The sequence below is a fragment of the Erinaceus europaeus genome, chromosome 19 (genome assembly GCF_950295315.1).
Source record: "Erinaceus europaeus chromosome 19, mEriEur2.1, whole genome shotgun sequence".
NCBI lineage: Eukaryota > Metazoa > Chordata > Mammalia > Eulipotyphla > Erinaceidae > Erinaceus > Erinaceus europaeus.
Genome location: NC_080180.1, coordinates 33,281,772 through 33,306,165, shown reverse-complemented (window position 1 = coordinate 33,306,165; position 24,394 = coordinate 33,281,772). Strand labels below are relative to the sequence as shown.

General features: G+C 43.5%; 1 protein-coding gene and 1 long non-coding RNA gene across 2 annotated transcripts in view; one reads left to right on the top strand and one right to left on the bottom strand.

Annotated features, from left to right (window-relative positions):
* Positions 1–8,640: 8,640 nt before the first annotated feature.
* LOC132534633 (uncharacterized) lies at positions 8,641–12,261 on the bottom strand. Its single transcript, XR_009546359.1, has 2 exons — positions 12,184–12,261; positions 8,641–9,976 (listed from the first exon to the last, which is right to left on the bottom strand). It is a non-coding gene; the product is annotated as an uncharacterized LOC132534633 (long non-coding RNA).
* Positions 12,262–12,667: 406 nt separating this feature from the next.
* Positions 12,668–24,394, top strand: part of DPYSL2 (dihydropyrimidinase like 2) — a 150,742-nt gene continuing 139,015 nt past the window's right edge. The window contains exon 1 of the mRNA XM_007535037.3: positions 12,668–13,025. Coding sequence (XP_007535099.1) covers positions 12,672–13,025 — 354 coding nt within the window. The 5' untranslated portion in view covers positions 12,668–12,671. The remainder of the gene's footprint in view (positions 13,026–24,394) is intronic.

Below are 24,394 nucleotides of genomic sequence, written 5' to 3'. Positions count from 1 at the left end.
TCCAGAGTAAGTGCTGGAGGTATGAACACACAGTTTGATGATGACCAACGTTAAACCATCACTATAATGTGAACTAGATTATATTTATTTATTTATTTTGCCTCCAGGGTTATTGCTGGAGCTCAGTGCCAGCATTACAAATCCACTGTTCCTAGTGACCTTTTTTTTTTTTCCCATTTTTTAAAAAAATTTGATAGGACAGAGAGAAATTGAGAGAAGAGGAAGGGGAGATAAGGAGAGTGAAAGGTAGACACCTGCAAACACCTGTTTCTGAAGTGAGGTCTGTCCCAGCTGCAGGTGGGGAGTGGGGGCTCAAACTCGAATCTGTGTATGGGTTCTTTTGCATAGTACTATGGGTGCTTAACTGGGTGCACCACTGCTGGGCCCCCAAACTTGAAATTTTCTTAGAGTAGATCTTTTTTTTTTTTTTTTTAAGAATTTATTTATTTATTCATGAGAAAGCTATAAGGAGTATTTATTTATTCCCTTTTGTTGCCCTTGTTGTTTTTATTGTTGTAATTATTACTGTTGTTATTGATGTCGTCGTTGTTGGATAGGACTGAGAGAAATGGAGAGAGGAGGGGAAGGCAGAGAAAAGGAGAGAAAGACATCTGCAGACCTGCTTCACCGCCTGTGAAGCGACTTCCCTGTAGGTGGGGAGCCGGGGGCTCGAATCCGCATCCTTACTCCCGGTCCTCGTGCTTGGCGCCATATGCCCTTAACCCACTGCGTTACCGCCTGACCCTTAGCTTTTTTCTTTTTTTAGTCAACTGTATCTCAATAAAATTGGCAAAAAAATGTGCCTACATTTGTGACAATTGCTTGTAATATCAATAATCTATTTATTTTAAGCAATTGATTTTTTTTTTTTTTTTTTTGCGTGGGTTGGAGAGCAGTTGTGTGAAAGTTCTCTAGTAGGCCGGCTGCCTTTAGGAATGAGAGCATGAGTCAGTCTGGGACAGGGTGGGCTGAGGGTAAGCTGTCCCTACATTTCCTGAGGACTTCCTCCTCAGGTAACTGCCCTCCCTGGGTAAGTGGGAGTGGGGAGGTTGAGGGAAAAAGCCTCAGCTGTTACTTACAGCAACCCCGACAATTAATGGGCAACTCCAGCTGGTGGGTGTCCTGAAAGAGAGACGGAAATCCTACATCCTTTCTCTCTCTCTCTCTCTCTCTTTCCTTAGGACAGAACTGATTTTGGCACATCTTTCTGGAGCCACTGTAGGTGTTTTTTTTTTTTTTTTTTTTTTTTTTAAGAAAAAGGACGTCTGGGATGGTAAGGGCTACTTGTACATGGCATGTCATAGGTAGTGAAGGTTTAGACCAAGGACAAACTAGGGCCTGCCATAGTGGAAAAGCTAGCTTCTGAGAAGCCTATTTATGGACATGATTTTCTACTCCAAAGAACTCCTGGAAAGGAAACTTCTTCTGGGGCAAATTCAAGCAGTTCCTAGGCTACCAGTCAGGAATGAAATGCAAGAGACCTCTGTGCTGATCCTGGGTCTTTATACCATTCAAATTTATGTTATTTATCAAACATACTCAAAAACAATGAGTATGTTTGATAATACTTGCCTGGGTGCCTTACTCAACCTCTGTTCATCATTTCAGGGTTCACATTTTCAAAACTCTAGCTTTTAAACCGTCTTGGCCTCCCCAGCCTGGACCTACAGGATCCTCTTAGACAACACATCTGGGTGTTATCTTTCTCCTCTGTTTCCTTAGATTCAGTCCTAACTTAGCTTCTCCTCTCCCTGCCGTTGTCAGTATTCTGCCTAGGCTTGACAGGACATTTCATGGCAGGTGTTGGGACACAGAACAACACATGTCAGGAGGAAGTCAATGTATTTGCCAGTGGAGAAGATGCTGGTGAACCAGAAGAAATACTACAACCACTTGCCAATCTCTCCTACAGTGGGGCAGATGAAACAGCTTCCACTCAAGGGACCTGAGGGCAGCTGACTACTAGGAGGACCAGGGTTCAATTAAGGAATGTGGTGACGAGGCGTTCTGCAAACACTCTGAGGATACAGGCTAGTCTGTGAATATCCAGCAGGTATGCTGGTGGGTCTTAAAGTACAATACTGGAAACGAAGAACAAAGAAGAAACTGATGATTACTAGCAGCAGAACGAGAAGCTCAGCAATACTGGCTGGTACAGGTGACCTGAAGTGGTTGACGGCCCCTGTTGAGAAGTCATTCTCATCAGTGGGACATGTACTCTTGGATGTCTCAGTCTTCAAGAAACAGGATGGGGGTAGATAGCATAATGGTCATGCAAAAGAGACTCTCATGCTTAAGGTTCCATAGTTCCAGTTTCAGTCCCCCACAGCATCATAAGCCAGAGCTGAGCAGTGCTCTAGTTTAAAAATAAGATAAAATAAAATAAAATAAAAACAATAAGTTGGATCCATCTGCATAACAGATTTCAGGCCCAGGGGAAAAAAAAAACTAGTATAGCCACAGGCCCTTTGGAATATAACTAAAATAGGCCTACTAGCTATCTACAAAATGAAGACTCCCCCCCCCAACTCTTCATCTGCACCATTCCAGCCTTTAGGTTCATGATTAGTCAACAACTTGTTTGGCTTTATATGTTAACTCTCTTTTCAGCCACCAGGTTCCAGATGCTACCATGATGCCAACCGGACTTCCCTGGAAAGATAGCTTCACCAATGTGCCCTGGAGTCCCACTTCCCCAGAGCCCTGCCCCACAAGGGAAAGAGAGAGATAGGCAGGGAGTATGGATCGACCTGTCAATGCCCATGTTCAGTGGGGAAGCAATTACAGAAGCCAGACCTTCCACCTTCTGCATCCCACAATGACCTTGGGTCCATACTCCCAGAGGGATAAAGAATAGGAAAGCTATCAGGAGAGGGGATGGGGTATGGAGTTCTGGTGGTGGGACTTGTGTGGAGTTGTAACCCTCTTATCCTATGGTTTTGTCAATATTTCCCTTTTATAAATAAAAATATAAATAAATAAATAAAAAACAGATAGTCGGTGAAAAATAAAATGAAATAAAATATAAAATAAAATCAGGATGGAAGACATAGCAAGTACAAGGAGAGACTAGTCTCTTAAAGGGGTTTTGCTTATGTGATTGGGAGACGCGTTGGGAATTTTTCAAATCTTACATCTTAAAGTAGGCTGATCAGTAGATTGGAAGACTCTGTGAGGGATGCTCACAAAGAGGGAGAGAGGGGGCCAGGTGATAGCATGCTCGACTGAGTGCACGCATTATAGTGTGTGTGGACCAGGGTTCAATCTCTTACTCCCCCCCTTCACCTGCAAGGAGAAGCTTCATGAGTGGTGAAACAGGTCTGCAGGCATCTCTCTTTCTCCCTATCTCCCCTTCTCAATTTCTCTGTCTTATCCAATAATAAAAGAAAGATAATAAATAAATAAATAAAAGGAAAAATGGCTGCTGGGAGTGGTGAACTGGTATAGATAATGGAGCAAAAGCAGTAATCCTGATGCAATTAAAAAAAAAAAAGAGGAAGAGAATCAGTTTGAAGAGGGCCAAAGGCAAGAGGCATCTTCCTCTCTTCACATCTACAGAGGACAGTGTAACTTCATTCAAGAAATGGGATTTTTCATTTTTGCCTCATTTCAGTGGTGGCAGAATAGCAGCTGGATTGATGTGTACAGTGATGACTGGCTTAAGTAAATGAGTTGGATGTCTCTGAGGGCATTGGCCTCCATCTGTCATTTCCATGTACTTTAAGAGGAAATCAATGATGGGTGACTGTTTCCTCTCATCCTGGGAGACAAAGCTCAAGTGTTTTAACTCCAGCATTTTGATCTCAAGTTTTCTTGTCTAGAAAAAGCTCAAAGTTTGCTTGTTTGTTTGTTTATCTTGCAGTAAAACTCCTTCAAGTGACAGCTTATACAGACCACGATATACAGTACAGAAAAAGCTCATAATTTTTATTAGCACATATTCATATTGAAATTTTATATTTATAACACATTACTCTGAATAGGGTCAATACATGAGATCATTTATTGTAAACATGAGAACACATGGGATCAGAATCTTTTGGATGATAACTGTACCACTTGAGTTAAAAAGTACAGAAAAACATAACTCATATGGTTATATATGGTAGCTTTTGGAAGAAGAAACCTCAGTATTTTTTTTTCAGTTAAAATTATCCACATTCTGAAAGAATAATCAAATTTTTTCAGAGCTGAGTCACAAAGGTAACAGATAACAAATATTCACACTTACAGTATATCTGAAATGGTTTCTACTCCAGTGTTGTCACATCTTGACTGACAGATCACATACCTGTTATTGCACAAGTGTATGAACAATAAAAGGATCGTGCATTGAGCAGACAGTAAGCATCAGCTACTAATGGCATTCTGTGTTCCCAACATCATTTTGAGGGCTTAAAAGATTAAGTTATTTGAGACTAACAACAACTTTATTTTATTTAGACTTTCCATTTTTCATATGAGGAAACTGATGTTTTGAGAAGCTAAGCCATTTATGGTATACACAAAGCTACCCAAAACTGCATATCAACTGTGTCAGAGTGTTGCTTAGCATTTGACTGAAGGGAACTCACTGATACTCCATAATATCACAGGACATGCATGGGTCTGATTTCAAGACCCAGTTTCCTTAATCTACACAGAACTCAAAGAAATTTGGATGTGTGTTCATACGCCATAAGGGAAACTTCTTCCCCATCTGCACAGTAGGAGCCTGTCAGGAAATAAAAGCAAGCCTGTGGGTAAATGCTAACGTTAAATTTTATCTATAAATACACTTGAGCCTACCTTTTATTTACTAGAGACTTAAGGAGTTTAAAATACAGTGTGAAAACGAGACATTTCTGCAGGATGGCAGCACTCAATTAAAAAATCATGATCAGAGTAGAGAATGGATTAACGTCGGTCAGATAGTTCCAGACAAGTGGCTTTGCCACTTGTTGCCTTTTGGATACCAAGGAGACCACATGACCTGAATCAAAAAGATTGGAAACGAGTGTTGGTGAGAAGTGGGGAGAGTGTAGGGTGAAGGAACCCACTTAACCTGCTGCGCATAACCCACCCTACTATTACTGTTATTTTACCAGCACTCCTCAGCTCTGCCTTATGGTAGTACAGAGGATAGAACCTTAGAATTTGGAGCCTCAAGCATGAGAGTCTCTTTCCATAACCACTATGCTATCTCCCCCACCCTGAATATGTAAATGTTAAAAAAATAAAGGGGCACATAAAGAAATGCGAGGGTGTTGCATATTCATGAATATGAAGAATAAACAATAATAAAAGGGTCATTTCACTTAAAGCAATTTATAGAATCCATCTGATCCCTATCAAAATCCCAGAGTGAACAAAGAATCATAAATTTGAGTGGAACCACAAAAGACCATGAAATAACCAAAACAATTCTGAGAGATGGAGGAAAAAATAGAAGTATCATAGTCAAACCACTGATAAATTACCAGGCAACAAACTTCAATTGTGTGGTATTGGAACAAAAAATAGGCACTCAGACAAATGAGAGCCCAGACATAAACTCACACATATATGCAAACTAATCTATGACAAAGGAACCAAAAATCATATAACGGGGTAAAGGAAACCCCCTCAACAAACAGTCTAAGAAAAACTAGGTAGTCATATATAGAAAAATAAAACTAGACCATCACCTAACATCATACTTCAAAATTAATTCAAAAGGGGTCACAAACTTGGGTATTAGAGATGAAATCATAAAACATAGGGGAGAATATAGTCAAAACACTTTATTCAGGATACAGTTGGAGATTCAAACCCCAGGGACAACGGGAACTAAAGAAAGAAAAAACAAAGGAGGCTTCATTGAATTAAAGAGCTTTTGCATGTAGAAATAAACCCCCACAGGATGAAAACACAACCTAGTAATTGGGGGAAGATATTTGCATGTCACACATCTAACAAGGAATCTAAAAGAAAATGTATAGAAATCATTCAGATCAATAACAAAAAGCCAGCAACATAGTAAAAAAGTGGGTGAAAGATATGAAGACATTTCTCCAAAGCAGAAAAACAGGTGGTCCACCAATGACAAGTAAGACCCCTCATCACTTGTTATTAGAGAATTACAATTTGAAACTACAATGGAATACCACTTCACTCCTATAATAGCCTAAATCAGAAAGATTGGAAACAAGTGTTGGCAAGAGGTGGGCAGAGTGGGGGAGAAGGAACTCTGGTTACCTTGTTCATGGAAATGCAAACTGATTCTGTCTCTATGAAAAATAATGGGGATTATCCTTAAATAAAAATGGAAAATTGGGGGGTCGGGTGGTAGCACTGCTGGTTAAGCGCACATGGCGCAAAGCGCAAGGACCCGCCTAAGGATCACGGTTCCAGCCCCCGGCTCCCCACCTGTAGGGGAGTCGCTTCACAGGTGGTGAAGCAGGTCTGCAGGTCTCCCTCTCTCTATCTTCCCCTCCTTTTTCCATTTCTCTCGGTCCTGTCCAAAAACAACGACATCAATAGCAATGATAATAATAACCACAACAAAGATAAAAACAACCAGGGTAACAAAAGGGAAAAAATGACCTCCAGGAGCAGTGGATTCGTGGTGCAGGCACTGAGCCCCAGCAATAACCCTGGAAGCAAAAAAAAAAAAAAAAAAAAAAAAAAGGAAAATGGAAAATTGCTTATGATCCAGCAACACCACTCCTAGATATATACCTAAGGACAAGGAACCACTCATTTGAAAGGATAGGTGTGCCCTTATGTTCATGGCTCTGCTGTTAAAATCTGGAGTCAACCTAAATGTGCCAGACCACTGGATCAAGAAGATATATGCAATGGAATACTACTTTGCCACTGAGACAATGATGATAATTTTTTAAAAAATATTTTACTTATTCATGAGAAAGATAGGAAGAGAGAAGGAACCAGACATCACTCTGGTACATGGCTGCTAGGGATTGAACTCAGGACCTCATGCTTTAGAGTCAGTGCTTTACCCACTGCGCCACCTCCTGGACCACATAAAGTTTTTTTGTTTGTTTTTTTTTTTTAACCAGAGCACTGCTCATCTCTGGCTTATGGCGTGTGGGAGATTGAACCTGGGACTTGAGAGCCTCAGGCATGAGAGTCTCTTTGCATAACCATCATGCTATACCCCACCCCCACCCAGATGATGATGATGATGATTTTTAAGAAAATGGGACAGGGAGCTGGGCGGAAGCACATCCAGTTAAGCACATATGGTGGGCAGGTGGGGACTCATGGAAGAATCTAGGTTCCAGTCCCTGGGTCCCCACCTGCAAGGGGGTTGCTTCCCAAGTGGTGAGGCAGGTCTGCAGGTGTCTATCTTTCTCTCTCCATCTCTGTCTTCCTCTTCTCTCTCCATTTCTCTCTATCCTATCCAGTAACAGCGATCACAACAACCAGGGCAACAAGGGTAACAAAAATGGGAGAAAATGGCCTCCAGGAGCAGTGGATTTGCAGCACAGAAACAGCCCCAGCGATAACCCTGGAGGCAAAAAAAAAAAAGTGGGGCAAAAATCAATGGAACTGGAGGTAACCATGCTAAGTGAAATAAGAGATGGAAGACAAATACTAGGTAGCTTCATTCATAGGTGGTATATAGACAACTAAAGCAAACAAATTTACATACAAAAGAAAAATACAGTTGCCAAGTTGTCACTTAAGACTTTGTAGAAACTATGATGATTCTCAGAGGAAGGAACAGATTGCACACACAGGGAGTTTGGCGGTGGGTGTGAAAAGTTATACAGATACACATCCATCCACAAACACCACACACCACACACACACATGCAAAACTATACACTTGGAATCTCATAATTTTGTAAGCCAACAATAAAAGATTAAGACACAATTTAGTATAGGTATAATAATATAATTTAATGTGACACAATCATATAGGTCTACCAACTTAATGTTGATTTTTTTTTTTTTTAACCTTAGGGTCAAATATGTTGAACTCGGAGTAATTCTCTTTTATTTTCTCTAACCACAACAAGATGTCTCTTACTTCTTCCTTTCTTTTCAGAGTTGTTAATTCTCTTTTATTTTCTCTAACCACAACAAGGTGTCTCTTTTCTCTTCCTTCCTTTTCTTTATTATTATTGTTGTTATTGTTATTATTATTATTATTAGTGCCTCCAGAGTTATCGCTGGGGCTGTTGCTTGCATTACAAATCCACTGTTCCTGGAGGCTATTTTTTCCATTCCTGTTGCCCTTGTTGTTACTGCTTTTGTTGTTGTTGGATATGACAGAGAAAATCAAGAGAGGAGGAGAAGACAGACAGGGGGAGAGAAAGACAGACACGTGCAGACCTGCTTCATTGCTTGTGAAGCGATCTCCCTACAGGTGGGCAGCCACTGGAATCTTTACTGCCTTCCTTGCACTTCTCGCCATGTGAGCCTAACCCACTGCGCTACTGCCTGGACCCCCTTTTAATTATTTTTTTATTTAAGATTTGCTTATTTGGGCTGGAAAGACAGCATAATGATTATACAAAAGACTTTCATTCTTGATATTCCAAGGTCCCAGGTTCAATCCCCTGCACCACCATAAACCAGAACTGAGCAGTGCTCTGGTCTCTGTATCTTTTTCTATTTCTCTTTAACTAATAAATAAATACATACATAAAACATTTTAAAAGATGTATTTATTTAAGGGTTAGGATAGTAGTGTATCTGGTAGAGTGTAGAGGTTACCATGCACAAGGGCTCAAGTGCCCTGTCCTCACCTGTAGGAAGAAAGCTTCATGGGCAGTTAAGCAGTGTTGCAGCTATTTCTCTTTCTCCCTTCTCTTTATTTTTATTATATTATTTATTTATTCCCTTTTGTTGCCCTTGTTGTTTTATTGTTATAGTTATTATTGTTGTTGTTATTGATGTCATCATTGTTGGATAGGACAGAGAGAAATGGAGAGAGGAGGGAAAGACAGAGAGGGGGAGAGAAAGATAGATACCTACAGACCTGCTTCACTGCCTCTGAAGCAACTCCCTGGCAGGTAGGGAGCCGGGGGCTCCAACTGGGATCCTTACACAGGTCCTTGCGCTTCGTGCCATGTGCACTTAACTCGCTGCACTACGGCTCTACTCCCTATTATTATTATTTTTTTTTATTTTACCAGAGCACTGTTCAGCTCTGGCTTATATGGTGGTGCTGGGGGTTGAACCTGGGACCTTGGAGTCTCAGACATGAGAGTCTCTTTGCGTAACCATTATGCTATGTACTTCCACCCTTCTTTCTCCACCCTTCCCTCTCAATTTCCATGTTTCCATTAAAAAAAAAATTAAGGAATGAAATAAGAGCCACGAGAAGCATTGGGTTTGTCATGCACATACTGAGCCTCAGTGATAACCTGGTCCCTAAAAACAAAAAAAGTTAAAAATTATTTATTAGTGAGATAGACTGACAGATAACCAGAGCTTCACTCTGGCACATGAGAATGTTGAGGCTTGAACTCAGGACCTCATACTTGAAGGTCTGACACTTGATCCATGGCATTACTTCCCAGACCACAGCTAGATATTTCTGTCGCTACTGAATAGTAAGCTACTAATATGACACTTTTTTCCTAGCCTTTGAGCTTGAATGGATCATTTGGGGGAAGAAGAAAGAGAGAGGAAACACATCTGTGGTAAGCCTGTGGAGAAGATCCCTAATGTGTCCCAGATACTGTTGAGCGTGTGTTAGAAACTTATGAACATTCTTCATTATGCCTGCAAATCTCCACCAGTCTGAATGGAGCCCATGTGCCAGCCAGTCTGCATGTAGCAGCAGCTGCTCCCACTGTGGGCACTTTCCCCCATCCTTCTGGAAGCTGCTGAAGGCATGTCATGCTCCAGAGGGTCAGGAGGGTAACATGCTGAGTCATGCCCTCCTCCAGTAGTCCCAGAGATCTCAACCTCAGTGAGTTCTTTGTACCACAGCTTCCTCTTGTAAGATGTGAGAGGGACTTTCCTCCACACCTAATATCTAGCAGAAAGATAAGATGTAAAAAAGGATTGAATACCCAGGTGAAAACATCTGCAAGGTCAACACGGTAGCTTTCAAAATGAGATGAGGCTATTTTAGGTGGCACTCACTCCAGAGGAAATCTCTCTGCCTGCAATCTGGCCTTTCAATCAAAAGATGACAAGTTGGGCTGGGTGGTGGCACACCTGGTTGAGCACATATATTATAGTGTGCAAAGATCTGGGTTCAGTGGCTCCCATCTGCAGGGAGGAAGACATAGGAGAGGTGAAACAGTGCTTTGGGGTGTATGTGTGTCCTTTCCCTCTCAATTTCTCTCTCTCTCTCCATATATATATATTCATCTTAAATAGTTGACAAATGTGTGTCATTGATGTTGGAAGACAGTGTAATGGTTATGCAAAAGGCTTTCATGCCTGAGGTTGAGGTCCTAGGTTCAATACCAGGTACCACCATTAGCCAGAGTTGAGCACTGCTCTGATCTTTCTCTCTCTCTCTCTCATTAAATGAAATTATTAAAAAAGAATGGGATTATTTGGATATGGAAACAAGCATGGAATATATATATATATATATAACCCCCATGAAAATCGGGTAAACTGAGAAAGGAAGCAGTCTTTTAGGAACCAGACCATCACCCAACGGAATTGCTGGATCACTGAACAAGGCAGTGACTATGGACAAATGGCTTCAAGCTCTCCAAATCGTGAGTTCCACCCTGGCAAAGCAGTGATGACAAAGCACACATTTTACGGGGCTGCAGTGAATAGGAAATGAAGTAATTCATGTGGAGGCTCTTTATCCAGATGTGGAGCACAGCTGATGCTGAGTCTCAGTCCTGCCCGGTATTCTCCCAGTGTGCTTCCACGTGTAACCTCCCAGCTTTCCATGGACGGCATCTGGAGACTCCTTCCCTTTTTATCTTCAAACTGTGACTTTGTTCCCCCAAAGTAAGAATTAGCAGCGTGGGATGAGGTGTGTGCAGGCACTTATTCTGTGCTGAGAGGCCTAGGGAGGGCTGACAATAGGGCGAATCCACCCCGCAGTCAGCCGGTAAGCCGCAGCTTAGGCTGAACCCACCCTGGTTACTGAGCATGCTCAGACCGCCCACTCCAGCTGTCCAAGGCCGGGCCTCGCTTTTGCAAGCGTCCGCCTGTGTGGCAGGAAGGGCGGGGCTCGAACTGAAGCAGAGATGAATCCAGGGAAAGGAGTCCAGGACGTACATAAGCAAAGAGGGTTCCTTCAGAGACCCCACGACAGGCCCAGATCCAAACACTCCCTGGATGATACGGTTGGGCATACCTGCAAATCAAGAGCTCACATAACCTTTCCAGGGCTTGGAAGTGCGGTAGGGGTGGGTAGGAGGGGAGGGGTCAAGTCTCACGGTCAGATCAAAGACAGCACCTCACCCTCCACCCTCTGCAACTGTCACTGCCCTGGTACTAAAGCCCATGCATGCCAAATCTGGCACCTTGGGACCCTGCCTCTGGTGCAGTGCGCAACCAGGGCGGGGCTGTGGGTGGGGAGCGCCGCGGGGCGCCGGGCAGGGCTGAAGATACTGGGAACCCGCTTCAGTGTATGCCCCCCCCCTTCCGTTATTGTAGGGGTGGAAAGGCTGCCAAATCGAGACATCCTTCCGGGGCCCTTCTAGGCGCAGTGGCGCAGCTGCGAAGCATGTGCCTTTGGGTGCTATGGCCGTCTCCACTCTCTCTCAATGGAAATAAGTGGACACCTGGGCTGAAACATGCGGACTGCACTGTGCGACACGCTTAGGGGCCGTAGACCTCTCACTCCAGGGACCTTTCCTCTCACCATTTGCTAGCAACCCCCCCCCCCCGTGGATTCTTGTGAGAAACTTCTCGTTTCCACCTGCTACTGCTCAGGCCCACCAAGGCCCGTGGGGAGACTTAGGATTCGGTGTCTCGCGTCATGTGTGCCTCCGCCCCCGTGCCCGTGAGGCCTGCGCTATCCCCGGCTCAATGCCTGTCCCCAATCTCCATTGCGACCTCCCCAGTGTCCCGGCGCCTACTAGTTTGTCCCCTTTTCCTAGTCCATCAGCTCACACCGGGGAGGAGGAGTCCTAAGCAAGGTGGTCCTGAGTGGCCCCCCACCCCGGACCACTTGCGCAATGCGGCGGCGGAGACGCCTGGGCCGGGCTCGGGGGCGCGGCGCGGGCGTCTCGGTGTCCCCGCAGCCTGCTCTCTACTCACCCCCGCGCGGAGAGCGGTCAGCAGGCCCTCGGCTCGGCATCCATTAGCCGGTGGTCTGGCCTCTTCACTTCCGGAGCACTCCGGCCTCCCTCCCTCCTTAGTCCCCCCTCCCTCAGCCGAGCCGGGTCCCAGCTCGTGCCCCGCCCCGCCCCGCCCCGCCCCGCCCCTCCCGCGCCGGGAACCCGCAAGCTCCGGGCTCCCGCTGTCGCAGTGGCAGCTCTCGTGGACCCAACTTTGCAGCCCACCCGAGCTCGGGGGGCGTGGGCAGGGAGGGGAGAGTGGGGTCAGGGGGAGGGACGGGGAGGGGTGGGTCCCGGCTCGTCAGCCCTCCTTCCTTTCTGTACACCTTGCGGTAGGCAGGGAGCGGCAGCAGCCGGGGGCTGGTGCACACACACAGACACACGCACACACACATAGAGGGAGACTTAGGGACTCGCGGACAGAGGACAGACGGACGGACGGACGGACTGAGAGGACGCCCCCGCGCCATGGCCGAGAGAAAGCAATCTGGGAAGGCAGCAGAGGACGAAGAGGTCCCTGCCTTTTTTAAAAACCTGGGCTCGGGCAGCCCCAAGCCCCGGCAGAAATTCTGTGGCATGTTCTGCCCGGTGGAAGGATCTTCAGAGAACAAGACCATCGACTTCGACTCGTTGTCGGTGGGCCGGGGCTCCGGGCAGGTGGTGGCTCAGCAGCGGGACGTCGCCCACCTGGGCCCCGACCCGCAGACGCCCTACTCGCGGCAGGGCCGGCGTGCAGGTGGGGAGCCATCTGTTGAATCGGGCCGGAAGGTGGAGATCCGGCGGGCCTCCGGCAAGGAAGCCCTGCAGAACATCTACGACCAGGTGGGTGTGGGGCAGGGCCGGCTGCGCTGGGGCCGCGGCGCGGGGGCGCCCCCCACTCCCCCAGTGCGGGTGGGACCCAGGAGCCTGGCACGCCCGCAGTCCTGCCCATCGCATCTGCACTCGCACCCCGCCCTGCCCGCCCCTTCGTGCGAGGTGTGGAGAGGCGGGGTTCGGCCGCGCCCCCACAAAGGTTGCGGGAGCCTCCCCTGGCCTGGGAGGTGGGGGGCTGGAGGAGCAGGAAGGGGGGGCTGTCCCCTTGTAGGGGGTCGCATGGGGTGAGGCTGGGCCGAGGATCCATTCTTCTTACATCCTTCTGGGAGGCTTCCCGTTGCAGCTGTGCCTGGGTGCCCCACCCTTTTTTGATGCAGCTCGGAGCGTGCAGTGGAGGGTTGGCATGCAGGCCCGCGGGCTCCTCTGGGGTCGGGGGGGGGGTGTCGCGGTGTCGGGGTGTCTGGAGGGATCCGCAGTTCCGGGCCGCGCCCTGCATGCTCTGCTGCCGCACCTCGTGGAGCGCCCTGGGCGCCCGCGTCTCAACCTCGGAGGCCAGCACCATGGTCAGCGCCTCTCCTCCAGCCCGGGAGAATCTCTCCAGCCTCCACTCGGTTCCAGGCGCTGAGAAGAACAAGGGAGGAGAAGGAGGCATCCAGGCGCCCCAGAAGCTCCTAAAAAGACCATGTGGAGAACAAGTTCCGCTAAGTGTTCAGCTAGGGCTTTCCAGAGCGCTCCCCCAGCCACTATTAGGGAGGCGCTTTAGGGTTGGGGACTAAGTAGATTATGCTCAAAGGATTTTTAAAAAAGAAGAAAAGAATCAGGGGCGGAGGAACTCTAACATTTTGAATAGCTTGTCAAAGATTTCACCCCCATTCTGTACTAAAGAGGAAACAAAGAAGACCTATTTGGTAAACCTTGATTTCAGAAACTGTCATTTCAACAAATAGGAACACTGTGTCTTTTGAGTGCTACACATCTTTTTCCCTAGCAGGGTGACCTTCATACTCATGGCAATTTCCTCCCCCTCCTCACCCCCCCACCTTTATATTTGCAACTGATAAATCACAGTGTGAAATATAATATGTTTGTTGTTTCACTTTCATGTTTGTAGGTGACCAGTAGAGATCAAGTAATGATTATCTATTGAATACGTATTGTATGCTTAGCCTATAGGATGGGAAGATTAGCTATAAAAAGTTCAGGATGATTTTTTTCTTAAATGATTTCCAGAGTAGTTGTAAAAAAAAAAAACAAGAAAAAATATGCTCAGGTTTTCCATCACGCAGCCCCTGTGTGATTCCATAAACATTTGTTGGACTTGCAGGTTGCACGTACATGGAGAGACCATTGCAAGAATGATTCAACTTGGAGATAACGGTCCAGTCATGCTGTTTCCTGCTGTAACAGGGAGTTTTCTAGTTCTTGACTTTTATAGAACCAATTCTAGGAAAGATAAGCCATTTCAACTTTTTCCAAAGGTGGTGCAACCTGTCAGCTATTACATTCCTCCTTCCTACCTCTGTCTGGCATATTTACATGAAATGGTATTTGCGATCTGCGTTTTAATGTGAATCAAGCAGAAGAACCGAAGTCTAAGAACTCACTTTTATTTCAAGTGGTAGAATATTGTAGTAAACGTTTTATTTTTTTTAAAGATTGTTTTCTAGTCTCAATTATTTTTTAATGTTTTATTTATTGCATAGAGATAGAGAGAAATTGATAGGGAAGGGGGGATTTGGAGGGAGAGAGAAACTTACAGTGGTTCAGTAACTATCCCAAGGTCTTGCTATTCACACCAGGATTTAACCAAAGGCTTCCCCTGACTCAGACCCATGTTTCTTCCAGGATACTCTTCGTGGCTCAGTTCTCCTCTTGCCAGAGATAGTGAAATCACTGTACAAATTAGGGCCAGTGAACTACCAATGAACTAGTTCACCTAGGGAGGGTGCCTGCCTTGCCATAGTCTAATTTTTTTTATTTTATTCATTTGTTGTATAGAGAAAAAGAAATTGAGAAGGAGAGGGAAAATGGAGAGGGAGGAGAGGAGGAGGAGGAGGGGAGAGAGAGAGAGAGAGAGAGAGAGAGAGAGGGAGAGAGAGAGAGAAACAGCACTGCTTCACTGCTTGTGAAACTTACCCCTTGCAGGTGATGACTTAAGGGCTTGAACCTGGGACTTTGAGCATTGGAACACATTTCATGTTCTTAATCCAGGTTTGAGCTTGGCTCCCACTATGCTGGGGAAAGCTTTGGTGCTGTGATTTCTCCCCCTACCTCTGCCTCTGTTTTTCTCCATCTAGATGAAAAAGATCAATGAAGCCCCGGTGATGACCAACAATTAATAAAATAAAAAGGTACTGTTTAGTTATTATTATAGTTATTATACCAGTGCCAGGACTTCACACATTTATGGTTTCATCATTCCTTAGTTGATCTTTTTCATTCAGATATATATGGAAAGAGAGAGAGAGGTGAGGGGGGAGAGGGAGGGATCATAGGGAGAGGTACCATAGTGCCAGAGTTTCTCCTAATGCCATGGCATTGCCAAGTCTTGCCAGGACTCAAATCTGGGCCTTTCCATGTGTGAGCTATCTCTCTACCCCCTCAAAATATTTTAGATATCATTAAGCGCATACATCCTATAGAGTAGACCCTGCGAAAAAGGCTTTGAGATGGGCTGGCTTATACATGCTAAGACAACGATATTAAAGCACTGCTTCACCACTCGTAATGCTTTCCTCCTGCAGGTGGAGACTGAGGGCTTGAACCCAGGTCCTTGCACATTGTAATGTACCCTCAACCAGGTGCACCACTGCCTGACCCTAAGGTGGTTCTCATTTTTAAATATATTTATGTATTGGCTAGAGACAGAGAAATTGAGAGGGAAGGTGGACAACACTATTAATTTAAAGCAAAGACAAAAACACAGAAAGTGAAAGAAACCAACAAAGCAACTTGCTGCTTAGAAGCCAGAGAGTGGACTTAAAGCCAAGTCTGTGTAGCTGGAGAGCATCTTGATCACTGTGCTGTACTGAATTGCTTTCTACATCGCTCAACACTCTCTCAGTTTAACTCTGTGTGGTGAACTATTGCAAAAAAAGAAGTTCTGACTGCCTACTTTTCTTGGTTTTCTGCTTTGCAAACTACTCTTTGAAGCCACTTCTAGAAAGGGCTGTTGATCTGTCTTTGTCAGTGTGCCCTCAATTGCCGGCATCCGATCCATCACTTTCTTTTACACATGACAAACAAACAGGCCAGCTGTCACAATCTGAACGGCATGCTTTTCTAAGATTAGAGCCATGTGCTGACAATGTGATTTTCCCACTTGAGGTAAATCAGCAATGAAAAGCAATTAATAAGAGAGTTGTCAATAAAAAAAAAAGGGTGGTGGACTGATGGATGTTCTGAGTTTGTTTCGCTGGTGCCCTTGGTGGCTGGTAGATCAGGCCAGGAATTACAAATACTACTCTGAAAGTGAGCCTCCTGGCCTTTAAGGTGGTTTCAAAAAAAAAAAAGTGGGCGGAGGTAGAGCATAATGGTTATGCAAACAGACTCTCATGCCTGAGGCTCTAAAGTTCCAGGTTCAATCCCCCACACCACCATAAGCCAGAACTGAACAGTCCTCTGGTTAAAAAATACCAAAAAAAAGTACTTATTTATTTGATAGAGACAGCCGGACATCTAAAGGAAGGGAGATATAAAGAGGAAGAGAGAGAGTGAGACACCTGAAGCACTGCTTCACCACTCGTGATGCTTTCCTCCTGCAGGTGGGGACTGAGGGCTTGAACCCAGGTCCTTGCACATTGTAATGTACCCTCAACCAGGTGCACTACTGCCTGACCACTAAGGCGGTTCTCATTTTAAAATATATTTATGTATTGGCTAGAGACAGAGAAATTGAGAAAGGAGGTGGAGGTGGAGAAGGGGACAGAGAGAGAGAGAGAGAGAGAGATTTTTTCCATTTTAAAAAATTTTTTCTTTATTGGGGGGATTGATGGTTTATAGTCAACAGTAAAATACAGTAGCTTGTACATGTGTAACACATCTCAGTTTTCCACATAACAGTTCAGCCCCCCTGTAGGTCTTCCTCTGCCATCATGTTCCAGGACCTGAACCCTCCCCTCCACCCCATAGTTTTTATATATATATTTTAAATTACAGAATTACATGTCGACAGGGGTTTGAATCCACACCATTCCCACCACCAGAGTTCTGAATCTTTACTCTCCCCACTGCAATCCACCATAGTTCCCCTAAAGTTGTAGACATGGGCTGACCATCTTCTCTACAACTATCTGTCCACATTTATACAAAGTTACCCCTTCTTTTCCTGATTCAATCCTCTCTTTCCCTATAAACCACTCATGACATCAAAGCTACCTCCACATGTCCCTCTCCTTTTCCTTCTCTCTCTCTGGGTGCTGATGGAGCTGGAGTACAAAGTCCCTTTATCTCCATCCTATCACTTCTCCCCTGCTGGGAGTATGGATCAAGGTTGTTTATGGAGAGCAGAAGGTAGGAGTTCTGGCTTCTGTAGCTGCTTCTCCACTGAACATGGGCGTTGACAGGTCAATCCATACCCCTAGCCTGTTTCTATCGTTCCCTAGAGGACTAGAGCACTGGGGATGTGAGGGTCCAGGACACTTTGGTGAGATCATCTCCCAGAGAAGTTGGGGTGGAGTCATGGTAGCATTTGCAGCCTGGTGTCTGGAAGGTGGCGTGACCTAAGTTGAGACAAGATGGTTAATGAACAGGAACCAGAAAGTAGGATCAGAGCAGATGAGATTAGGGATTTTAGGGTAGAAGAAAGCTAGGGAAACCATTTTAGGCATGTTCCTGGGGGCATACAACTATAATAGTTCTGCTTGAGTTTGGTAATAACCTGAGGTTGGATGAGAATTGCCTGAGAGTGTGGTGTCAGAGTGGAGCACCAGATTTGAAGAGTTGCCAGGTTGACTTCTCAGGCTGGTATCTCAGGTTACAGTCCACAGTAGGATTTCAATAGCAGCATAATGTGGGGTGGCGCTACTTGTAACAATTTAGTTAAAGTTGACAGGGTTGGTATGGTGGTAAGGAATCATAGAAAAGGAATTTCAATAAGTATGTGCATATCCTAGAGGTACCAGGACTAGGAGAAATGCAGGTCTTAAAGAGGATGAAAGGGGTTTCTTATAGTCTTAGAGAAAGTTAAAATGTCAATAATTAATTATTATAGCCAGATTAGTTGGGGGGGCTAAGTATCTGTGTTATTATACTTAACTTCACTATGATGTGAATGATCTATCTTGATTTAGATGTTTGCAGAACTTTATTTTCCTATACACTGTTAGAGACCCATAAACAATTAATACTTTTATCAGAGTATTATAATTTTGAAAATCTAAGATAAATATTAGCAAGAGCTAATATTTGTGTTTAGGGCTATAGTCTAGGCAGTTGGGGAACTTGAGATATTAAATCTATCCCACATGTTGTATTGCTATTGACAGGACTAAATAGTGATAAGACTAGATTTTCACATCTTCCCTGCCACTGAAAGCCTGTACCCTCCCCCCTCCCCCCTAGGTAATCACAATAGTGTTCCCACTTTAAATATGGGTTGTACTGTGTCTGGTTGTTTATTTTATGTATGTGTGTTCAGTTCTCTAAATTCTGCAGATGAGTGAGACCATCCTATAGTTTTCCTTTACCTCCTTGCTTATTTCACTAAGCATAATGTTCTCAAGTTTCATCCATTTTATCCCAATGGATGTAAAAGAATCTTTTTTATTGCTGAGTAATATTCCATTGAGTATATGTCCCATAACTTTTTTAACCAATCATCTGTGGAGGAACATTTTGGTTGCTTCCAATTTTATTCCTAGATACTTGATCTTGGGTTCAATTGTGAATGGTATTGCTTCCCTCAGTTTCATTTCTTCTGACCTAACTTTTGCATAAAGAAATGCCATGGATTTATGGGTACTGATTTTGTAGTCTGCTACTTTACTGAATTTATTGATCATTTCCAGTAGTTTCTTGGCAGAGTTTCTGGGGTCTTCTAGGTATATAAACACATCACCTACAAATAATGAGAGTTTAACTTCATCCTTTCCAATTTGTATTCCTTTGATATCTCTTTCTTGTCTGATTGCTATGGCAAGGATTTCTAGGACTATGTTGAATAAAAGTGGTGAGAGTGGGCACCCTTGTCTAGTTCCTGATTTTAGGGGAAAAGCTTTCAATTTTTCCCCATTGACTATGATGTTAGCCGTGGGCTTACCATATATAGCCTTTATTATGTTAAGGAATTTTCCTTCCACTCCCAGTTTCTCAAGGGCCTTTATCATAAATGGGTGTTGTACCTTGTTGAATGCTTTTCTGCATCGATTGATAGAATCATGTGATTTTTATCTTTCCTTTTGTTGATATAGTGTATTACGTTTATTGACTTACGGATATTAAACCATCCCTGTTTCCCAGGGGTGAATCCCACTTGATCTTGGTGGATTATTCTCTTAATATATTGTTGTATTTGATTAGCCAAGATTTTGTTGAGGATCTTTGCATCGATATTCATCAGGGATATAGGTCTATAATTTTCTTTTTTTGGGGGGTCCTTTCCTGATTTGGGGATCAGGGTGATGTTAGCCTCGTAGAATGTATTTGGGAGTGTTCTCTCTTCTTCTATTTTCTCGAAGAGTTTGAGGAGGATGGGTGTTAGTTCTTCTTTGAATGTTTTGTAATATTCATTAGTACAGCCATCAGGACCCAGGCTTTTATTCTTGGGTAGGCTTTTGATTACTGTTTCAATTTCTTTACTAGTGATTGGCCTGTTAAGTTTATCTACTTCCTCTTGTGTCAAGGTTGGTAGTGGGTATGACTCTAGGAATGTGTCCATTTCTTCTAAGTTGTCAAATTTGGTTCCATACAGGTGTCCATAGTGTTCTTGCATAATCTTTTGAATCTCTACCTCAATCTGTTGTATCTCCTCTTTCATTTTTGAGTGGTTTTACCATAGAATTCTCTTTTTTCTCTTGGTGAGTGTAGCTAGTGGCTTATCTATTTTATTTATCCTTTCAAAGAACCAACTCTTGGTTTCATTAATCTTTCTAATGGTCTTCTTGTTTTCTATTTCATTGATTTCTACTCTGCTTTTGACTATTTCTTGTCTCTTGCTGACCATTGGTTCTTTTTGTTGCTCCACTTCCAGTTGACTGAGGTGGGTTGTTAGATGGTTTACTAGTGATTTCTCCTGTTTATTAATGTGGGCCTGTATTGCTATGAACTCCCCTCTCAGCACTACTTTTGCTGCATCCCATAGGGTCTGGTAACTGGTTTATTAATTTAAAGTGGTATCAAGATAATTCTTAATTTCTTTTTTGATCTCTTCAATGACCCATTTATTGTTCAGCAGCATATTGCTTAGTCTCCAGGCATTGGGGAAATTTCTTTTCCTTTTTTTTTTTTTTTTTTGATTTCTAGTTTCATGCCGTCAAGGTCTAAGAGGATGCATATTATAATTTTAATATACATATGTGTTTAGACTGTCTTTTTGGCCCAGCATATGGTCAATCCTTGTAAATGTTCCATGTGTACTTGAGAAGAATGTGTATTCATTACTTTTGGGATGGAAAGTTCTGTATGTATCTACTAGGTCCATTTCATATATGGTTTCATTTAAGTTTGCTGTTTCTCTATTGAATTTTTGTCCAGATGTTCTGTCTCTTGCTGTGAGTGGTGTGCTGAAATCTCCTACTATTATTGTGTTGCTGTCAATGCCTTCCTTGAATTTAGTTAAGTGTTTGTTTTATATATTTGGGTGCTCCTAAGTTGGAGGCATATATATTAATGATGGTTATATCTTCTTGTTGGATTGAACCTTTAACCATTATGTAATGTCCTTATCTTCTTTTTTTCTTTTTCTTTTAAATATTTATTTATTATCTATTCCCTTTTGTTGCCCTTGTTTTTTATTGTTGTAGTCATTATTGATGTCCTTGTTATTGGATAGGACAGAGGGAAATGGAGAGAGGAGGGGAAGATAGAGATGAGGAGAGAAACATAGACACTTGCAGACCTGCTTCACGGCTTGTGAAACAACTCCCCTGCAGCTGGGGAGCCAGGAGCTTGAACTGGGGATCCTAACACTGGTCCTTGCGCTTTGTGCCACGTGCTACCACCCGATTCCTGTTGTAATGTCCTTTTCTATCTTTGATTACTTTCTTTGCCAGAAATTCTATTTTATCAGAGAATAGGATAGCTGTCCCTGCCCTTTTTTGTGAGTTATTAGCTTGGCACATCTTGCTCCAACCTCTTATATTCAGTTTCCGTTTGTCTTTTCTTTGTGTGTTTCTTGAAGACGTGTAATGGGTGGATCCCGTTCTTTAATCCATTTAGCCACTCTTAATCTTTTGACAGGTGAATTTAGGCCACTCACATTTAAGTTGATTATTGATATATGTGGTTTACTTATGTCCATTCTAACTTTTGTTTTAAGTTCATTTTAAATTGTTGACTCTTTGCCCATTTGTTTCTATCTAATCTACTGTGTGGATGAGTTTCTTTCTTTTTCTTTTCTTTTCTTTAATTTTAATTTCTGTATTGGGGAATTAATGTTTTACATTTGACAGTAAGTGGATGAGTTTCTTTTTCTGTTTTTTTAAAGGTATTTATTTATTTTCCCTTTTGTTGCCCTTGCCGTTTTTTATTGTTGTTGTAGTTATTATTGTTGCTGTTACTGATGTCATTGTTGTTAAACAGGAAGAAGAGGGGAAGACGGAGAGGGAGAGAGAAAGATATATAACTGCAGACCTGCTTCACCACTTGTGAAGCGACTCCCATGCATGTGGGGAGCTGGGGGCTAGAACTGAGATCCTTCCACCTTTCTTTGTGCTTCACGCGGTGGATGAGTTTCTATAGTGAATGCCTTACTGATTTTTCTTGTGTTCTCTGCAAATCTCTGTTCCCTGTTTTGTTTTGTTGTTACCCTGTCGTTAACTAGCATTCTGTATCTTGAAAAGTCTTTTTTAAGTTGATCTTGATTAACAAACATTTAATAAGGCTTCTTTGTCTTTTAATTCCCTCCCCTATTTGCTTGTTGTTCTTTCCTATTTTACTGTGTTTTTGTTTCTAGTCTACTGCTGTTCACCTTGCTGAGAACGTGTGTTCCTTTGCTTCCTCCTTTCCTGTAAGATTCCATTCAATATTTCTTGTAAGGTGGGGTTGATTATGGCAAATTCCTTTAGTTTTTGAGTATTTGGGAATACCTTTATTTATCCCTCATACTTGAAAGATAATTTTGCAGGATACAAAACTTGTGGCTGAAATTCCCTCTCCTTTAGTGCCTTGAATATGTCATTCCACTCTCTCCTTGCCTCTAGGGTTTGTAAGGAAAAGTCTGATGAAAGTCAGGTATTTCTCCCTTTATATGTAACTTCTTTCCTTTTCCTAGTAGCCTGCAAAATTTTCTCCTTGTCATTGAGTTTTAATAATTTTACAATAACGTGCCTTGGTGTTGGTCATTTTGGATTTGTGAACCTTGGTGATCGATCTGCCTCCAAAATAGGTATTCTCTGAGGATTACCTAGGTGAGGGAAATTTGCATCTAAATTTTCTCTGAAAATTACCTCTGGACCTTTGACCCAGTCTATTTCCTAAGGTATCCCTATAACTCCTATATTTGACCTTTTTAAGGAATCTGCAATTTGACAGAGAGTAGCTTGATTCTTTCTAAACCTTTCCTCACCCTCATCTTTGAATTGAAAGAGTGGGCTAATTGTGTCTTTTAGACTGGAAATTCTTCCTTCTGCATGTGTGAGTCTATTACCTAAGCTTTCTACCTGAGATTGAACTGCACTAAAGATGTCTTTCAGTCCTTGCAGTTCTCAGTTCTGTTTGAAAATTTTCTTCCATGCTGTTTAACTGCTTAGTGAACTCTGCTTTGAGTTCTTTCACATTTTGTAGCTTCTTCTTCTTCTTCTTTTTTTTTTTTTGGAGCTTCTATTATCAAATTCCAAAGAAAAATGCTCTTTCAACTCTTGCTTCTATTCTTGTAAAGTTCTCATCATATTTCTATAGTCTGTTTCTGATAGACTCTCTGTATATGGAATTTCTTGGATTTCACCTGATTTGCTTTTCTCTGTTTGATATGACATGCTATTTAACTTTCTGCCTCTTTGCTTTTGCGTGTATGGTGTTGGTTATATTGGCCAGCAGGTGGTGCTTTTGTGGTCTTTGCTTTCCACTTATTTGAATCTGCAGTGGCGGATGGGGGGAGGGGTGTTTTGGGCTACCTTGTGGGCTGAGTTTTGTCTTTGTCTTAAATTCAGACTGAGAAAAAACAAAATCGAACAGAACCCCGAGTCAAAGACTGAGAAGTTTTAAGCTCCAATTTCTTTTCTTCCAGGGTGGGGGAGGGAGGGGGAGGTCTGCTAACTGCGTTACTGTCCAAGATGGCGCGGGTACGTGCAGAGTGCCGTCAGCCCAGAGCTCATGTTTTGACCAACCGTGTCTTCCAACCCACTTCAGTTTCCCCAACAGCGCCGGTCTGCACCTACCTGAGACTGTGGATTTTTTTCAGGTGTGGATTATGTGTCCATTCGGTCTCATGTTGTGTTTAATAGTTGCATGGGGAAAGTGAAGGTCTGATTGCAGCTACTCCTTAAACCACGCGGGGTTGGGGCGGGCGGCAGCACTGCTTTACCACTCACAAAGCCTCCCTCCTGTAGGTGGGGACTGGGGGCTTGAACCCAGATCCTTCTGCATGGTAACATGTGCACTCCACCAGGTTCACCACCACCTGGCCCCATAGTGGTTTACTTGTTAAAGTGGTTTATAGGGCATGCCTGGGATCTGCTTCCGAGACATCTATCTATCTTAGAGGAAACCCTGTGCAAGGATCCAGGAAGCTCGGTCTCTCATCTGGCTCTGCTGTTCACTTGCTGTGCCACCTGCATGAGCCTGGGGCTGGGTTAGACATATCTGCAATATCTTCCCCCTTCATCACTTAAAGTTTTGCCAGAAAGTTTGTTATTTCTGTGTGTGCATATCCCACTGGAGACTTGCATCTGTATGACTCCGCAATTCTTAGGATCATTTTTTTCATTCTTTTTACTACTTCAGATACATAGAGAAGGACAGGCAGAGAGGAGAGACACCATATCTCCTTCATGGTCTGTGGCTCTTCCATTTACACTGTTGGCTTCCCACATGATGCCAAGGCCTGAACTGGGAGCTTTGTGCATAACAGGGCAGGAACTCTTATCAGGTGGGCTGTTTCCAGGCCCCTATTCTTTTTTTTCTTATTTAAAAAAAATTAATAAATCTTTTTATTTATTCATTGTCTAGAGACAGAGGAGCTGAGATGGAAGGAGGAGATAGAGAATGAGAGATAAAGAGAC